General features: G+C 40.1%; 1 protein-coding gene across 1 annotated transcript in view; it reads right to left on the minus strand.

Moving 5' to 3' along the window:
• Positions 1-20456, minus strand: part of grin2da (glutamate receptor, ionotropic, N-methyl D-aspartate 2D, a) — a 274557-nt gene that overhangs the window by 158601 nt on the left and 95500 nt on the right. The window contains exons 2-3 of the mRNA XM_085395309.1: positions 15865-16493; positions 13592-13729 (exon numbers count right to left, since the gene is read on the minus strand). Of these exons, the coding sequence (XP_085251435.1) occupies positions 13592-13729; positions 15865-16314 (588 nt within the window). The 5' untranslated portion in view covers positions 16315-16493. The remainder of the gene's footprint in view (positions 1-13591; positions 13730-15864; positions 16494-20456) is intronic.

The raw sequence follows: 20456 nt of genomic DNA on the forward strand, positions 1-20456 counted from the left end.
GAGACAAAAAACAAAAAAAGGGGGAGAGAAGGCTGACACAGGGCCTGGCCCCATCGCCTCCCCTCTGAATAACACAGCCAACACAACAACATTTTCCTGTTCGTTTGTTTTTGTTTTTTGTTTGTTTTTGTTTTGTTTTGTTTTTGTTTTTTCTATACATATTTAATTACAGGCTGCTTTGCCGGCCCTGAAAGCCGAGGCTGACTGGACTCCTGCTCTCCCCCATACGTGACACTGACCAAATGCTGCAACAGCTGGACCCACAACAACGACCTGAGAATGTCAACAGACCTGCAGGAATGTGATCTCATGCAGCCGAGACGGAGAGCACTAAACCTAAGGCCCGTTTCACTACACGGGGGAAAATTCCCAGACTGCGTCAGCTGACAGAGCTGTGACGAGACGCCCGCCAAGCCCGAATGAAAAGTAAGGCCGAGCGAAAGAATGCTGACCTTGATAACTTTGCATTCACACTGTGCAGGACAGTGATGGACCAACACGGATGATCGGGTGGCGAAAAAGGGCGTGACCGAGACAAGAGGAGTAACTGAGGACAGAAGGCACCTCAGAATGGACAAAAACACAGAAGAAGATGCAGGTTTCACCTGCGGTGAACATCGACACTGGAGAAAGGACTGCCCCAATTGGGGTCAGAACCAGGATGGACTGAATTTTGAGCAGCAGCAGCAGCAATGGTCGCAAACAAACTGAAAAGGAGGGGGGCAGGACCCCAGGGCACGCTTCAGGCCGTGGTTTACCCAGAACACCAGAACAGGAAAGTGATGAACACACACACACACACACACACACACACACACACACACACACACACACACATTGGAATGCTGATTCACTGAGAAGTGATCCACATACACACACACACACACGCTGATGCAATGAAGAATGCTTTGCTTATGCTGATATGCAAAATGCTGCACACAAACATCCCAATGCATAATTTTTATGAGGAGCCATTGATTACTTAGAATGTGTTATATGTCACCTAGAAGGCATTTATGTAGATTTTAGGAATAAGCTCTAAAACGGTTTGGTTATGAAAACAATGTCTGTGCGTGATGTCTGTTTATGGCTTAAGGCCTTGACTGAATTCTTTGCTGTGCTTCACACAGCCCTGATGAGGAACAGTGGCACAGAGTGAAATTGATGAATTAATAGTGTAAGTTTAGGTCGGAGTACGGCATTTTCTGTGATTGAGTTTTAATTCAAGGAGGAACAAAAGGTGTTACGGCACCTGAGGTTCTCATTCCCACACAATATTGTCCCGGCAGGAAGCAAAATGTTCCTGTGAATTTCTGGTTGATTGTTTGGTTTTGCTTAGCGCTAGCTTGATTTTATCAGTGAGCTTTGGCTTGTGTTCTTTCTCGTAAGCGAGAGAGGGATAGTTTTATGCTTGGACATGTCTGCAACGGGCCCTAGTTTGTGTTATTTTAGTAGTATTTTGTTGGTTATGTTTGTTTTCGTTTTTGTTACAGTGCACTGGAGAAAAAAAACATCTGAGAGGTGTGATCCACCGGTGGTGATATGGTGATATTTTGTGAGTTTATGATTTAACAATCAGCTCTTTAAACCAGGCCTGAAAGATTGAAACTTAAAGCGCTATGAAATATTCTTACAAAAACAGTTGCAAAGTGTGCTTCTCCATGATTGTAATTGGCTTGGGAGAAATTCACTTATAGGGAACACTGATCTAAAAGGATTGCACCGAGTCAATCCGGCCCAAAAAACAACAAGGAATTGTTTTCCTTTAAAATGATGACGTCATCTTGCTGGTGATGGAGGCTCGAATAGGTTGCGCGTGAGACTCCATTATCAGCAACATCTGGTATGAATGTGTATGGAGGTATGCATGTGAATGGACTGTGATGGACTGACGACTAAAAGTTTTGACTGACTTGATACTGAGACAATGACTGCACCAACTTTAGGATTAGTAAAGGCCAATAAACAATTCATAAACAATTCACCCAGCCGACAAGAGAAGGGTGGATGCTTCGCTTTGTTTTGTTTTGTTTTTTCAGGAGCAGGAGGATAAGAGAGACTGGAGGAGGAGACTCTAGCTTCACATAAGTATGAACTGCAGACTTAACACTGTGGTTGCTGATTTTGAGTTACTGATGTTTGCATCAAGAAAACTGTGCTATATTAACTGTGTTTTGATTAAGGTATCATGTTATATTATTGGGAATGCCAAATGCTACAGTGGAGAAGATTTTTGATATCACTCATGACTGGAACATGTTATTATTAACCATAGCAGGCCACTGTAAAAAGTCAATTAAATTTTATAGAGGAAAATCGCCAAAATTGAACAATACCTATGAATGACTGGCCACATTCAGAATAGAGATATGCAATAATAAACATTGGTCCACGTGATTTAGGTTCTCACTTGAAATAGTAAGTTATTAAATGTAGAATATAATCGACAGGGACATTTGATAGGATGTGGTACTGCAAAAGAACAAGAGCAAAGTAAATAAAGAAAATATTGTGTTTAGTTTGGATAAATTCAAATTAAAATGTATCATTACACTCAGAGGATCAATATGAAATAAAACATATGCAAAATTTGTAGGAAGTACATGACTGATAACTGTTCTGTCCTGAGCGTTTGTTTCCAGAGCACCCACTTGACCACACCAACAGTTTCTCGCCACCGAGGAGGGGTACTTGCAAAAAGAATAAAATAAAAATCTGAGTTTAACAAAACATTTTAAATGTAAATATCAAGATTACCTTTCTTTTTCCATGAAATGTGCTTGTGGGCACGCCAGCCATTTTGAAAAGGTGGGCAAAACAATTGGCAAGGCCACACCCCCACACATGTGATATAATTTTAAAGGTACTGTTGCCCTCTCTAAGAAACATCAGGACTTAGAGGAGTGGCAAGTAGAGTATGCGAGCTACAAGCAAAAACTAAAATGTGTACTACAGTGTGCAAAAATGAAATACTGGGTCATCAGGGGGTCATGAGGGACATTTATAAAACTAAAAGTCCCACTAACCTTAAAGTGCACTTGAAAAGCCCACACAAGAAGGTTAACCTAGCTTACCTAGAAGACCTCATCAGGGGGAGCACACTCCCCCTCCTTGAAGAGCTCACCCACTCAACCCGCATCCCCAGAAAATAGCTAACCCCAGATAAGGCAGCGTGATGTATCCCGAGATAACAGGACTGGGACATCTAAATAAAGGTGTGAAACAATCGCCTTCAAAAGGTTATCAATTCACTTCAACCAAAATTAGGACCACTCGGTGCGGCAAGAGTTAATAGTTATTAGTCTCAACACCCAAGGATAACCAGAAGAGCATGACTGATATGATGGAACTGGGATTTTGTTACACTTAATTTTTGCAAAACACAAATAAAACTAAATTGAAACTAAGGATTTTCAGAAAATAAAAACTAAACTAAACTAGCAAACAATTGGTAAAAACTGATTAAAACTGATGAAAATTGCAAAACTATTACAACCCTGGTCCAGACTAAGATGGTGTTGGACATCTTCAGGGCAGAAAAGGGTTGGTGTGACCAAGGTGTGGTTTGGCTTGTTGTATGTACATTTCAAAATGTTACAGCTCTGGATGGACCAGTTACCAGGGCATGGAAGGATGACAGACTTTATTACATGAGGAAAAGGGACATTTTCAGGATCGAAGATCCTCAGGGATGACAAGGCTGGAGCAACGGTACTCGAGAGAAGAATTTCTGATACTTTCTGAGATATGATGTCACCAACCTTCTCTTTTAATTGTCTAGCTCCAATGAATTGACACATGGGAGTGTGTCAAAAAGGGGGAGTTGAGTTTGAACATCAAACAATGGTGATATGAAAATTTCTATGAGTTTATTTTTGTGTTTAATAAATTAGCTATGGTAAAACTTAAGCTTATAATGTGTTAGACTTAGAAAGGGTTCACTAATTTTTGATTTCTTTTACACACACATAGATTATGATTAGAATAAGTCCTGAACATAATATTTTAAACCAAATTTGAATCATTAGAAGAACAATGGATAACAATATTAGATTATCAAGGCTAGGGAGAGAGGTGTTTTGGTTTTCTGTCTCTTGCAGAGAAAGGAACAGACACCAGACGGATACAGAGTGATGCACATTTATCTAATGAACTAATATGTGAATATGTTCTGTTAACTCAAAAGTATAATGAGAACTAAACTACATACAGATCACACACTCTATTTTAAAGGGTATAATATGATCTACAACAATATCATAATTCAACTATTTTGATTACATCTATAAGGTAACATATAATAACAGAATAATATCACAGGACACGGAGATGTGAGGACCCTTCACAGCAGGGACAGATGTAGGGACTGCCGAGACAGCAACTGGGGTCAAGTGTCATGACGTTTGGGCTCCTGGAGAAGATGGATCCCACAAACACCGTCCTCTCTGCTTCTCCACTCATGCTTAATCTGGACAGATGAGCTACTCAGTGAATTCTTTTCTATTGACTTTTGTGCCATTGTATTTTTTGCTGAAATGAGAACAAAGTATCAGGATGGGAAAATCCATAAAGGTTGAGAGTTGGAATGAATGTGAGCTTAAACACTGAATATATAGTAAAAAACGTATCATGACAGCGTGCATATTCCAGCGCTCTTTTGCTGTCCAAGGCTTTTATCGGTTTAGCTTGTACTAATTTTGGCTCTTTCTCAACATTAAACAAAGAGGTAGAGGGCATGTGTTTAAATTAATCATCAAGGCTCTGCATCTGCGGGTACATGTGGATGATCAAAGAGGAAACTTCAGGGCGTAGCTTTCCACCCATCCATGTCGACAGGGCTCACCTCAGGTTGCGCTAAACTGAACTAGGTCAAATATCAAACCAGCAGCCTGATTTATGATGTAAGCTTGTCTGCTTTCTTTAACCCAGCTGAGAGTAGAGTGTGCTGGGAACGTGCATCGAGTGAGCAGTTGGGTGGTGGTGTATGAAACAAAAATCAAAGCACATGTGTCCCCTTGGAAGCTGGAGCAAAAGAGAAGAAAGAAAACTTGCACTCTTGTAATTTAAACACTCACCAGAAACAATGAATGACTGACGTAGTGTCCCAAATCACAGCTGTAGAAGCACTTGTGACACAAGGTTGATTAATTCTTAAAGCGTATTAGGAAACATGTTTGGCTCAGCGTCCCGAAGGCAATTAAGAACTGATTAGAGTTTACTTATCAGACATTTCTCAAATGCAAAGCTATACTCTGGAGGTAAAAATACCCATTTGTTGTGTTAAACTTCAATTGGCGGGGTCAAACAATCGTGGCTTTTCTAGATAACATTTAAATCAGTCACAGTGGAAAAGGCAAGACATAAGCTAAATCCTAGTACAGTGTTAGTAAACTGCAATGTACTCTTGTTAAATTAGCCTTACTGATTTCTCAAGTTCCAACCAACCAGCATGCTTCTACAAGCACAGATGCTGTCACTTAAACTAAATGTATGCTGTATACTGTTTTAAAGTCTGTTTTGATACACAAACTGCCAATTAGGTTCCCAGAACTAGATAGATTCTTACTTATATTCATAGGGAACTTAACATCTCAATATACCAGCAAACTATTAGAAGCAACATGCCAGGTTAAGTCTCTAGGCCCTTAAATGCACCACCTTAAATTGCCCCATGGGCTCTGCCTGGTTGCCTCGCAGAAAATCAAGAACTAAAGTTCATCCAAGACATGAAAATTCAGAGGGATGTTCAACATAACCAGGGGTGCACATAAGTAGTCCGCAGACGTGCACCAGATAAGAAGTTGCAACGAGTGTTTGCGTACATAAGATTTTCTGGAGGAGGACAGACATTTGTTTAGAACTGTTAAAGATGTCGAAGAAGCAATCTCCTTTAAGCAATTACTTTGGTGTTGTTGTGGGATTTCTCTTTAATGTATTGTCTTGATGAAATGCTTTGATGTTACTTAGTTTAGTATGTCTGGTTCACGCCTCACTCACGCTGGGAAACAGACGGTGAGGACCTGGTGAATGTCTCCCAGGAGACAGAAGCTCACACAGGAAGGCTTGGCCCCACAGTGGGGGAGAGTCTCACAGGTGATAGAGGGTTTTCTGTTTAGAGCCAAGGTGTGAACCTCAACTGTAAAAGCCTTTTGTTCTGTGACTGTGTTTAAAAGGAACCTGAACTGTTCATTGTCAGAGACAACTCTCAGTGCCCCCTGACTGACGTCTCTCCTCATGCATGGGAAATAAAGTGTTGGGTTTTAACTGCTCATCGTGTCTGCAGGCTTTGTTAATAAATTTCCACAACAGTGTTCAGAACCACAAAAGAAGCGCGTATTCTCGTACAAGTGGTTGCAGGAGGTGAGCTGGCTTCAAACAAATGATGCTGTGAAAATTCCACTCTAGCAGACAAAAACAGTGCCTTTTATATGTACGCAAACGCACTTTGCAACTTCTTATCTGGTGCGCGTCTTTTATTTTGACAGCGCATGCGCACCTGCGGACCACTTATGTGCACCACTGAACATAATGATGCTTTCTTTGTGTCAGGTAGCTCAACAAAATCCCCCAAAAGATGAGCTCAACGATGTGGTATCACCCTGCTTGTCAATCAAAACTATTTGCTTTAAGTTTTGTGTGCTCACATAGCACACAGCATATGACACATTCTCTCAGCTAAGAATCTATTTCACTCTTAGTCAAAGTCAAAGTCAAAGTCAACTTTATTGTCAATTCTGCCACATGTACAGGACATACAGAGAATAGAAACTACGTTACTCTCAATCCCTAGATAAAATAGCAAATGAACATTTAAATATAAGAGTGATTAAAAAATGCAGGTAAAATAATTAAAAAGTAAAAATTTAAATAAATACAATACAATTTTACATATAACAAGAAAGATATACAATATACAATATAATGGGTAAATGACATTGGGTGTAAACCAGGCAGAGTAGTGCAAATAGGCAAATAGTGCAAATGGAGAGCATAATGTCATGAAAAGCTGGAACTTTCAGCAGGTTTTAAACTGAAAATATTAACATAACCTCCAGAGCAGGTTAGGTGTGCATATTAAGTTGCAATGATGATCCATATGCTTTCTTACTTAACCCTTTAAGACCTACCATAGAACCAAGTCCGCCAGAGCTCATCTTATCTTATATTTTTACATGTAGTGCCATTTTGGGGACTATACTATACATCAATACAACCATTATAGCCCAAATTTTATATGCATTAAGTCCATAGTAACTACATAAATTGCAAAAAAGTGCAATTAAGTACAAACAAATTGAAATTTGTTTTTGTTCCATATATTTCTAGTTAGAGAAATTTAAGAGGTTTGTCCCACAAAAATGTTGCACAAAATAGTTTCAAACACAAAATTTATTTTTGAGATGCACCAGTTTTTATATACTGCAGGAAAAATGAAAATAAATATTATAATCCAAAAAAAACCCCACCATATGCATCAAAAGAAACTATTTCCAGCAGTGCAATTTGAGTTTTAAGCATCCCAGAAACTATTCAGAAAAGCATAAAGTCAAACAGGAAGTGTTTTGAACAGCAAACAGTTTTTGATCGGCAAAGCGTGTTTTTGTTGCTGCAAGTGCTTTTTATGCAGTTTTTGCAAAGCCATATGTGGAAGGAAACTGTGACCTAGGGCAAACTTATGGCACAAGATGAAATACAACTCTTCCGGTTTCATATACAAAAAAAAAATAAAAATAATAATAATAATAATAATCATTGCGCTAGCTGACGTTGTTCCGGTTTACAAGGATTTAAAAATAGTTACGCAAAACGGAGCGTGCCCGCTCCGACCGGTTTTAAAGGGTTAAACAACTTAGGAAATGCAGGGTACACCCTGAACAGGTCACCAGTCCATCACAGGAATAGCCATTTTAAGAGAGAACTGTCTTTATTAGGCTAAAAGCTCTGACTTTGCATTCAAAATAACTTTCCAACTCATTAACCTATTTTGTTTTATAATTCTTTTATTGAGTCTGTTTTATCTTTTTGTTTTGTGGCATGGTTCGGTCAGACCTCCATCACAGAGAAAAGCTCACTGAATCAGATAGTGAGATGGTCCAGTCGAGTCACAGCCTTGTTTAGCCTCCCTGTACCCCAAACAGTTACACTGATTGATTTATCAATTCTTAATAATGGTTCCTCTACAGCAGGGATGGGGAACTCCAGGCCTCAAGGGCCGGTGTCCTGCAGGTTTTAGATGGTTCCTTGATCCATCACAGCTGATTTAAATGGCTAAATGACCTCCTCAACATGTTGTGGCGTTCTCAGGAGGCCTGGTAATGAACTAATCATTTGATTCAGGTGTGTTGACCCAGGGTCATATCTACAACCTGCAGCCTTGACTTAACCCTGCTGCCATCACTAAACTTAATAGGAACTTTTTTTCTTTTAATCTGATTCATCTTGTCTAAATACCAAATGTATATCTGTCAGGTTTATATAGGAGTGTGTTTTGTGAAGTGATGCCAAATGCTATCATGTTTCTGTAAAGCAAATTTAGCTATGGGTATAAATAAAGTAACCTTGAACTTTAACCTTTCCACTATAGAACAGGAGTAAGAATACCGTTAGCAGAAAATGCCATCAGTGAGCAGCCAACACGATAATTCACATGGAGCACTAAACATGAATGAAAATAAACAACAATTGAACATGGCTGCTGGTTGATTACAGGAAGTAAAAGACAATCTGGATCTGAATAAGGGAAAGCTGCAGCGTATATATGAGTGACTGATTAGCTGATTGATAGGGGTGCAACGATACACAAAATTCACGGTTCGGTTCGGTTCGATACTTTGGTGTCACGGTTCGATATTTTTTCGATACAAAAAAAAATGTTCATGCCTTTTTAATTTGTCATTTATTAAAATTATAAATATATATTTTAACACAAAAGTACAGTTTTTAAATCTAACCCTTGTGCGTGTTGTTTTTTAGCTCGTCATATTGCAGCCACAGAAATTCTTTTGTCCATGAAACCATAAAGCTGCACTTTCTTTTTGCCTTATAGTCTGATTTGTCATAACTTCTCCGTTTTGTGGTAAGCTTTTCTTTGGCTGTCACTTCTTCACCCTGACCTGTCTTATTTGGCTCAGCAGAACTAAAATATATATCTGTCTGTGAAGGTTCTCAGTCATCCAGGTCATCGTAGTGAAATATATATCCTGCCGCACTCACATAAGCTCAGCGATTCTCTGCGCGATCAACCTCTCACATGTTTAAGCTGCGGGAGATTTCACTTGTCATGTTTGCATAGTAAGCTAACGATTAATAAGACGATGTCAGAGGAATTGGTGCACAAACTCGGCTAAAGTTTGTAGCATGCATGCTTGTTGTTTTTGTCTTTGCACTAGGATGATGTCGTGTAAATGTGCAGTCATATTGGCTGTGTTCCCACTAGTGCTTTCAGGTTAATCTCGTTGAAATAACCTTAACGCCACAACACGGCAAATCTCCGTTAACGAGCTACCCTATACAGAGGGGCTAGACAGCCAACACGTTAACGAGCTAACTGCGCTAACACACTAGCTCCCACCCATGTAATTGAGCATTGCATGGCACATCCAACATACTGTTTTACTTTAGTCCATGACTCGCTTACCTTCAGGGTCATACGTCACATGAAAACCAAAATAATTCCAAACGCCAGATCTGAATGAGGGTGGGGAGGTCCACTTCTGTCTTGCTAGCTTGCCCTGCGCTCTTCCTTCTGACCATGCTGTCTGTGTTGAGCGCTCAGTGAATCTGCGTTCGACTACTCCGCCTAGGCTGCACTCTCGAGCCTAGGCGGAGTAGTCAAATGCAGATTCACTGAGCGCTCAACACAGACAGCATGGTCAGAAGGAAAGTTGATAAAATAAATTACAAATTTTGTATTGTTCTTTTTTTTTTTCTCCCCTTTGGTTTTCTTTCTTTCTCTCCCCCTCTTTCTTTCATTCTTTCCCCCTGTCCTATCCCACAGTCATGTCTGTCCCGTTTGCAACTGAAAATAAAATAAATTCATAATTATAATAAAGGTCAATCAAATGGACCAATATGATGATCCACTTAAAATAAATCCTCTTGGCATCTTTCTTGGCCTCAAGACAACAATTCTGATGGCTATAGATCCAAACGGGACACAAAAAAAAAAAAAAAAAAAAAAAAAAAAAATTGAAAAAAATTGTATTGTTCGATACATATGCGTACCGAACCGAAAGCACTGTATCGAACGGTTCAATATCGATACGAATATCGTTGCACCCCTACTGATTGAGCACAGCTGTGTCATATAATTGACAGGAAACGGAACAAAGGGCAGATGTATGATGAACTGAAGCGCACGACAAACAACATTTACAAAGTAGAACAGAGTGAAAGAAGAAGAGAGTCAGAACCATGATTCCTGGCGATGAATAAAGTCTCTTCTTATCTCATTTTATCAACTGGCAGAGGTTTGCAGCAGCTCCTCTTCTTTGATTGCAAGACCACAGATTTAAAAACCTCAGGTCACTGAGTCTACAGATAAGATTATTTAAAAGGTAAAATACATATTAGACTTTGTAAAAACCCAAGCGTCCATATTTGAATTAGCGGCATAAACATATGGAGTCTTTGCTGGCTCTGTAATGATTCTGTACCTTGTGCTACTTCAAAGGAACCTCACAGCCTTCTAGAAACAAAGTTGCTTTTGATTACGAATATGCCGACAGTTCAGTGCCTGAACGTGTATCATCAACCAGTATTTATATTCATCTACTCACAGAACTGCAACTGAAGTTCATTTATGTAAAAATCACAATAACCACATCGTATTGTCAAGATGATCCACTTAAAATAAATTGGCCCACTTATTTCACATCACACCTGTCGCAGTGAACTGCTTTGTTAGCTTGAGCTGCTTATCGCTAATCACCGTCAGAAGGCATTACCTTCTTGCCACACTCAGATTAACTAGCTGGAGAGCAAACACCAAATAATTGGCCTACAACAATGAACAAAGCAAGAATCGTTTTAAAGAAGATGCCACAGTCATGGTTACTAACAGCTTCACGAATTTTGCCACTAAAATGGTGATCAATACATCAGTGGTGGGGAAAAAGAAATAAAAATAAAAACACAGTTACTGCAATTACTAATCCACCACTTCCCAGCTGTACGATAGTGGATTGCATTGTTACTCACACAGTCTGCTTCTAATGTCAAAAATCCAACACATTTTTCTTCACTGTGAAACTGCTGATGCTGACGAGCTCAGCAGCAGCACCAACAAAAGTGGAGCAGCTCGAGCAGACATTTGCTTTCTCTTCATCATGCTTACCAAGGAGATCAGAGGAGCAGTTTTCTGACTTTTTAAAGTATTTAGAAAATAACTGCCTCCTACGAGAGACTCGTAGGATAGAAGTTACATATTTCTCACCAGCTCTATTTTTTGCTACCGGAAATATGACATACACCCGACTTTTTCATATAGAGAGAGTTACATCCATATTACTCACATGCCTAGATAATCTGTCAACTCTAAAGCTTTTTTTTTTCTTTCTAAAAGAGTTATGAGCTCTGAATCAAGTCTGCGCCAGCCCTGCTTCTACAGTATGCTGAGACCAAGGTGGAGAAAAGAAGGGAGGAGAAACTGTACACTTTTAATAACTTCTCAGATTTCATGTCTGGCTCATCTACATAAAAGGTGCCATGCTGCTCTAATTTATATTATTATATTAACAATCAATCAAATCACAATAGTTGCCATCCCTCACAGTGCCAAACCCGCAGAGAGTGATCGCAACGCCGCAGTACCGTTCATTAAGGTTTTGAGCTTCTTCGTTTTGGTTTTGCAGTTCACAAATTTCTGGTTTAGTCTCACTGCTTTTATTAAACTCATTTTCCACCACAGCAGGCAGCCATCAAAAGACTTCCAATAAACCTATTATACACCACCTGCCCAGCACCAAACAGCAGACACTAAGTCGGGCTGGCAGTGCGAACTTAGAGGTTTTAGGAGCTAATGGACTGATATTTCCCAGCTCCTTGAGACACAAAGTGGAGTGACATCATTCAGGTGGCAAAAAAAATTCAATTCAATTAAAAAATAATATTTGATGAAGTTTCAGCTTTGAGGGCAAAACATTAATTTTCTTGCTTGAAATCGCATTTTTAATTATTTATCAAAGTAAATGTTTAAAAACTAATCTGCCAAGTCAATAATGTAATTTTCATGAAGAAAAAGCTCATTAGGAAAGCATTCTTATCCAGTGTCAGATCGCAGAAGGTGTGATTCTTCACCCACTTAATCAGAAGCAAAAGCAAAAATGAACAAATGTGCCAGTAATTTAGTGATCGTACATAATCTAATTAAAAGACAGTGCAAACAAAAACGGCAAGTAGAGCTTTAGCCATTACTCAACCATAAATATGCTTTAAGTTAATGGATAGATTCATGTTTTCACAAGTGAATTTTAAAGCAGTCACATCCAAATATAGACACAATCCCTGCTTTGCTTTTCTGTAGCCCACATTTCTCTGTTAAGCTCCAACAAAAACAGGAACTTTGTCCCAGTAAAAATGCATCTTTCGAGGTTATCCACTTCATCCATGTCAGACTACTTTTTTTAAAAACCTTGGCTGATTAGAAAACGAGACACAGGTGAAAGTGATTACACACATGAAGAGGAAGTAAAACTGGTATCATGAAGCCATGAAAGGAAAACTGTCCTTCAAAGTAAAACAGGAATAAAACAAAGCTCTGAATCAAGAGGAATCCTGCTCGACATGACAACAGAGAAAATGGAAAAGGCACAGAAAGATGAGCCAGAAAGGCCTAAAACAACTAAACATGAACCATGACACTGGAAACATCTCGACCAAATAACCATATGGTAACATCAAGCTTGAAAGATTGAAAATCACATGAATTAAGACTCACAATATGCCAGAATCAGAACAGGGACCCAAAAGCTCCACAAAAACAAAACTCCAACTGTAGAACAACAGCAAACAGAAGGCAAAATACAAAAGCACAAAACAGTGGAAGCCTAAATGCTAACTAGAAAAAGGACATACCAGCCATTTATTTCACTGGTGAACGGACTCCAGTGTTTACATCGGTGTGTAAACTTTGTCTTAGTAATAAAAAAAACTCTATACTACAGCAAGAGGTGAACGTAAAAGCAGACAAGGCAGCCAATCAGATGAAACTCAGGGAGGGGAGCCCTTAAACAGACAGGAATAAAAATGTCTGATGGAAGTGGAAATGAGCATTGGAGAAAACATGACATGATTGCACGATACTACCAGGTCTAAAAGGCACAATTTGAACTTCTTTTCATGCAGATCACTAAACATTTTCAGTGGTTCTAATTTTGGTTTCACTAAATATTAACTATAAAATATAACTTTCAATTAAAAATACCAAAAACTGTTTCCTGGCCCCCTTCAAATGGTCTGAGGAGGTGAGGAGGCAATTATCACTTGGCTTATTTCTTAAAGTGTTTCATCTTCCAAGCCACAGAAAGTTCTTGGTTTAGTTCAAATGAAATTAACTGGGTTGGTGATGCAATGATAGGTAATCCATTTTTACCTGTGGCTCTCTTCCCAGACTGGCTCCTCCCCCAACGGCAACAACGGGAACCCCTGTCTGGGCAGAAACGAACTCCAGCATCGGGGCCAGAGGGGCGCGGTTCGGCGGTGGCGGTCTCTCTTCCTCAAACACTAAACCCTGGAAGTAAAACAAAGGTTGCACATTGAAACCTGGCACATCAGACGGAAGACATTACATCAGCTTCATTGAGAAGCAATTTCATAATCATCTCACCAGAATTATATTCATCAAAGCCATTATTTATTTATTTTTTAATCGTGGTGCTCCGAACCCCGAGAATAATTCAAAGACTAACCAAGTGAGCAAAAGTTAATGGAACAATAAGTACATTCACATGCTGTTCACAAAATTCCTGATAGCACTTCATTCTAATGAAAACTGTATTTTCTTATCCTGCTCAGAAACTGAATCTCTCCAAAGACTTTCCGAAATTTAATGAAGTCATGAAACATCTATCAGATGTTGGGCTTTGCTTCTCTGCTTGGCAATCAGTGTTCAGAGATATAATCAGAGTTAAATCCCTGCAGTGGACTGGCATCCTGTCAGGACAATGGGGTGTGTTGTACCTGTGCTGCTTAAGCTGCTTCACACCACAGAAACAACAGATAAGCTCCTGGCTTATGGGCCACCTCAGCTCCTGAAGGGCCTGCTAGGTGTGGCTGTTGCATGCATGCTGAACTATTTCTGCAAAATCTCTGTCTCTCTCTCGATATATATGATTTCTTATTGAAATCTGTGTTGCTAATGGTGTTTTGTGTGACAATTTTTTTCTAGAAATCCCTGTCGCATTATAAATAAAATCATGAAAAATGCATGAACTTCTGGTGAGGCTATTGCTTTACATAATAATATGAGGTGGAGCTATTGTGATTTGAGGTTGGCTTGATGACTTAATGCTTGTTTTCTTGTAGCGATTCGGGGAAGTGGATTGAAGTTAAGTGTAGATGACAGCTCAATTCTCAAAGGGAAGCATTTGATATGCAAATAGCTTATAAACAGGACCTGGAGATAGGGTGGCAAGTGTTACTTAATAGTTAATATCATACTTGATCGAAGACATTCATAACAAGACCCTTCACTCTGCTAACATGAAAACAGACAGAGACACAGATTGGATACATGCATGCATAATGTATTTTTCTGTTGATGAATGGATGGATTAATATATGGCCGAGTAAATAAATAAGCAGTATAGTATGCAGCACATTTATTACCTCTCTGTATGGTCACAAGCAGCTCTCAAGTTGCAAACTCAGATCTGTTCCCATCCACAAGAGTCATACTATGAATGAATGAGTGAATAGATGAACAGTGAACATGGATGAATAGAATAAAAGCACAAAACACCAAACCACGACACTTCCCTAACGACCTAACACATGCATTTCTCTACTAGAAACCTCTGTGACGCGTCACAGTAAGAGTACCTGAATTATCACATACATGGTCCCATGCATGAAAAAGCATTCACTGATTCATTTAAAGCCACATGACCTATCAAGAAGGTAAATGAAAAGAACCTCACGCATGCTTTCCAACAAAGTCCATCTGACAGTCACAGCGCTTCATACTGAGACTGGCCAACTGTGCAGATGTGAGTAATTATGCAGGATTTGGAGTTCTCCTTTTATTCTTCCTCCGTAACACCTTTTGTCAGAGTGCATCACTGTGACCAACTGGTAATTTCAATTAAATGAATCCTCATTAAATCTAATAGTGATAATTACAAAAGCTGCAGTGATACAGAATCCTTTGTACGTCATACAGATGATGATTATCATAGTACTGAAGAGCCATTCCAAAACCGATTAAGGCTACTCAGATTACATTCAGTCTGAACCAAACACACTGCATATAATCTTAATCTTTCTTATCTTTAAAAAATATTTTCAAAGTCAATTAATTTTCTTGAAGACCAGCATTGTTTACATCAGTATTTCTACATTTGAACTGTTGTTGCATTTGTTAGTGCTTTGCTGTCTTTATCGCTCTGCCTCTTGTGAACTAAATTTGTCTCAAAAAATGATTTATAGGGGACAAAAAGTCATGTACATTATCATATATAAGATGTTTAAGAGTAACCACATTGGATCTTGACATCCAGCCATTATCACATTTTGACCTGAAGGGAACTTTTTTTTTTTTTTTTATCACTATTTATGATGATTTTGTTCCAATTTTGGCGATGTTAACAGTTTCTCTCTTACAGTCTTTGGGAATGTAACAGTAGGTTTGTGTACTTGTTTGTCTACCTGCAGTGGTGTTGTGGCCAGCAGCTCACACAGCTGCAGCAGCAGGGTCCCGGGACTGCTCTCATTCACAGCCAGGTAGATGACGTTGGCCTGACCCGAGGGCGTCATCACCGTCTCCCCCACGAGCGCGGCCAGCGACAGGTGTGACGAGGAGGAAAATGAAGTCATCTCGGCCACTTCAGCTAATGAAGCTGTCTCTGTTACTCCCCTTCCTCCCCCTCCTCCCGGACCGTTTCCCGGACCGGGCCCCGGCTCCCCGACCCCCGCACCTCCCGCCACCGGCGTCTCCGGGAGCAGGGAGGAGCCCGAGTGGACCACGGCGATGTTGACACCACCTGAGTCCCTCTCTCTCTCCCGGGGCCGGAGAAGCAGGGGGGGCGAGGGGCGCGCGGGCCCCGTACAGGCCAGGACAGCCAATAGCAGTGAGAGGGCGGGCCTTGGGGCCACCATGGGGTAAAAGGGGGGCCAGTTGCAGCTGTCGGAGGGAGTTTGGCAGGTGTTGGCAGGTGGGGTTTGGGGATTTAAGGGTAGTGGGTGGTGCCTCTAGGGAAAGAGGGGAGGAGGAGAGGAGGGAGGGTGGTGAGGGGGTCGGCGGTTCACAGTGCTTCACCTGATGAGGAGAAGAGACCCTGGAGAGGGAACAGAGAGAAGAGCGTGTTTGAATGAAGAACTGCAGCTGACCTGCTGTCATACAGCTTCTCTAACCATAACACGCATTTCAAACAGTCACTTATTTTTCTTTGTTATATATCAAGTATGCATTTATGCATTATCTCAAGTGGGACGGCTGATTTATGTAGGCGTTGTGAAACACTTATTCTCCAGTAAACAATGTACATAAATGACACAGTACACCTACTCATCCTTGAATTTAATGCTTCTGTTCCGACATCCTGCAAGTCTGTAAACAAAGGAAGGATTCAGGCAGGCAGAAGCTGCTAATTTTCTTAACACCGCTTGCATCCCTAACAGCAAAATTCTGCTGACATTTCAGATTAAATAGGACAGCACATAAAAGTTAAAAGATTCACATTTGTCAGAGTGCAGTGCAAAAACTCCAGTGACTTTATCATCAAAGGTGCCATATCAAAACGAGGATCTCGTGGATTAATTCTTATTCCAAATACAACATGGGGCTGAAGTCTGGAGAGGATAGTGGCTTTTATTCTTGCATTCATAATGGAGCAACAGAATTAAACCAGAAAAATCTCATTAAGCAAAACCATCAAATCCTCTCTGTCTATGGACCAATAAGAAAACACCGGGTGCCTTGTTTCCTTTATATTTATCAGGCCAACGTTGCATCTGAAGTCCTTTTATTCAAGTAACAAAACATGTCTAAACTCAGCAGTTTAGTGTTATTTCACTGGTCTCAGTGCCAGCTCATGTCACCTGCCCTTCTGCCCATCCCATTTGCAAATCACACATGCATGTCACAAAATGACACACCACCATTTAAGTGGCTATAGCCTCACTCATGTTGCTGCACATCTGCTACCAGCTTTGCAACTCGTCTGCACCTTATGTCCTCTTTGTCATGATTTGTGTGAATAAATGATGAATAATCCTGAAAAGAACCATTGCAGTGTTTAGTGTGGAATCCAGCCAAAGTGAAACTAGAAGTGGAGGAAAAAAGCACAGTAAGCAGGTCAGGTCATTTCCTCCGAGATAAAAACCTGTCTTCTGAACTTTCTATCTCTAACAAATTTGGATTGTTTTTCGGGGTTTGTTTTTTGCACCTTTAAGCAGAGACAGAGAAGTGAGTTGGAGCATGGCGTTGTGGGGATGAGCCCAAAGGAACAAGCAGGAGCAAGACCACAGATAATAAATGGAGAGAACAACTGGAATAAAGAAACAAAGAAAAACCTGCAGGTGACAATGGTATAAAAGATGAACTGAGGCATGAAAGGAGTAGAAGAGCCTCAGATAGAGGAGTGTAGATTCAGCTGCAGAGAGAACATGCCGTTTGTGTTTGTAAAAGAGAGCAAAAGGGTGAACAGCGAGACCTCTGTGGATTTATGAAAGTGGAAAGGAAGGAATGTTAGGAATATGCACAGAGCACTGGTGTGTACATATAAGTAGGTGCAAAAGACAGATAAAGAAGGGCCAACCAGTGCATCAGTAGATGGGCAATATGGTAAATGGCCTGTATTTGTATAGCACTTTACTTAGTCCCTAAGGACCCCAAAGCGCTTTACACGTTCAGTCATCCACACATTCACACACTGGTGATGGCAGCTACATTGTAGCCACAGCTGCCCTGGGGCGCACTGACAGAGGTGAGGCTGCCGGACACTGGCGCCACCGGGCCCTCTGACCACCACCAGTAGGCGGTAGGTGAAGTGTTTTGCCCAAAGACACAACAACCGAGACTCTCCGAGCCGGGGCTCGAACCGGCAACCTTTCAATTACAAGACGAACTGCCAACTCTTGAGCCACAATCACAATATGACTGCAATGAGCTGCATACTACTGTATATAATGATTTCTACCTATAAAATAATAATAATAATAATTTGTGCATGATCTAACATTATGACCAAAGTCCAAATGTTCCAGCTAAGCTGAAATGCACAGAAAAGGCAATCACAATAAAGACTCTGCTGCAAATTCCCTCCAGAGCTACCCTTTGGCACTGTAGTTGATGGTTTTCCAGAGGAATCCTCGGGGGAAGTAATGATTATTTTCCTCATATTTCCCACTACTAGTTGCTTAAGATGTTGATTATGCAAATGCACACTTTGAAGTTTCTGTATACTACAGTCTAAGCTACGCTTCTGCCAGGAGGACTACCTGCTTGCATAGTTGCAATGAATGAAAACATGTTGACTTTTACTCTGACAAAAATGAAAAATCTGACACTTGTCTCCTTTGCAACTTGACAACATTAACTGTAATATAATTAAAATTATCCAATATTGAAATACTGTAATAATTCAAATCCTTAAAATGCAGTAGTCTTTGGTGAGCAGGTGATCTTTAATTGATTTCATGAAAATTATTCTATTTGAGTGAATTTTAAAAGTCTAAGTCTGTAATTTTTTTTTAATGATCTAGATTTCATACTTCATCAGTTGTCTGATCTTATAAGTCCCATGATTGCTGCCTATCTTTATACGCGTTACACATTAAACAAAATTATTACCATCATGAGGTTACCCAGATCCCTGTATATATGTCTTAGGTCTGCAGTCATAAAATAATCAGTCTGACAAGGATTCGTCGTTGCAAATATGTGTAGGTAGGCATTCATGGGCTCTTAGAAATACCCAATTGGATAAATCAACTAAAGATAAGCCTTAACAATATACTAATATGCACCACTGCAGCTTGCTTTTTCTCTCAGTGTCCTTTTGGTTGGTTGATGTTGGCTCATGGTAGATGGTGAAACAAACTGCTTGTCCAATCACAAAATGAAAAGCAACTATTCGTGTGCCTACCCTTGCCCATACAGGTTCCAAGGACAATTTCCCAGATGGCTCTGTGTAACAAACCATCTGTTGTGTCAGGTTAATCATCAGGTATCCCACCTGACAGTCATGTACACCTTTCTGCTGCCTGTTGTGCACTTTGACCACTTGATGATGATAATAATAAAAAAAGAAGCCACAATTCAACAGCTGACGAGGAACCTGTTTACCGTTTGTTGGCTGCATCGCCCTTAAGCGTTGCACACGTTCACACATCTAGGAAGTGCCCAACACACACACACACACACACACACACACACACACACACACACACACACACACACACACACAAACATATCGACTTAGTTGTTCCGGGTTAAACAACTTGCTCGAGGGCACCTCAACTGTAATTGCTGAGGGAGTCAAGAAAGATGGTTTTTCAGACACAGATTAAATTTTACAATAGTTTGATAAGACTCTGTACACTGTGCTCAGCTCTACTAAAGATGTCCATGTAAGAGCTAAAAGAGGTAACAACACTATCCTGCAGCAGGTTAACATGTAAGTCTGCCTGACCGAGGCACCACAGACATTTCCTCCCCTCTCACTGTCTAGTTGAAATAGGTAGAAGACTAACAGGCTGATTCTGACACTATTTTATGTCCACTTTTTACCAAAGGAAAAATGTAGAGATCAGAGATTTGATCAGGTCAGCTGACACAATAATATGTGGATGAAGATGAAGCATCTAAACAGCATGATAAAATAAAACATTAGCTTAGAGACCCGTGAGGCTGGAACACAATCATTACCACCGTAAAAATACAACTATTGGGTAAAATAATTCAAGCAGCATATTCTACTGTGAACTGATCCCTTATTAATCACATACTGAACATAGAAAATAATTAAAGATATTATAAACAGACTTGTATTAAATACAAAGAGTGATGTGAGTACATAGAGATACACCTACAGAGAAATCATGAAGCCACGGCTCTCCTTGGCTCTATAGCTTACAGCGAGTTTTAGTTTATTGTTACAGCTGTGCCTTTACTTCACTTGGTTTTGTTTACTGTCACTCTCATTGTTTCATTTACGTAAAGAAGACAGCTGCTTTGTGGAGAAATCCCACTAAGCAAAACGTGGCAAAAAGGTAGCGAACGTAGTGGGACATGGTTG

The sequence above is a fragment of the Rhamphochromis longiceps genome, linkage group LG22, assembly GCF_057381845.1.
Source record: "Rhamphochromis longiceps isolate RC_006_pf linkage group LG22, R_longiceps_female_GT1.1, whole genome shotgun sequence".
Taxonomy (NCBI): domain Eukaryota; kingdom Metazoa; phylum Chordata; class Actinopteri; order Cichliformes; family Cichlidae; genus Rhamphochromis; species Rhamphochromis longiceps.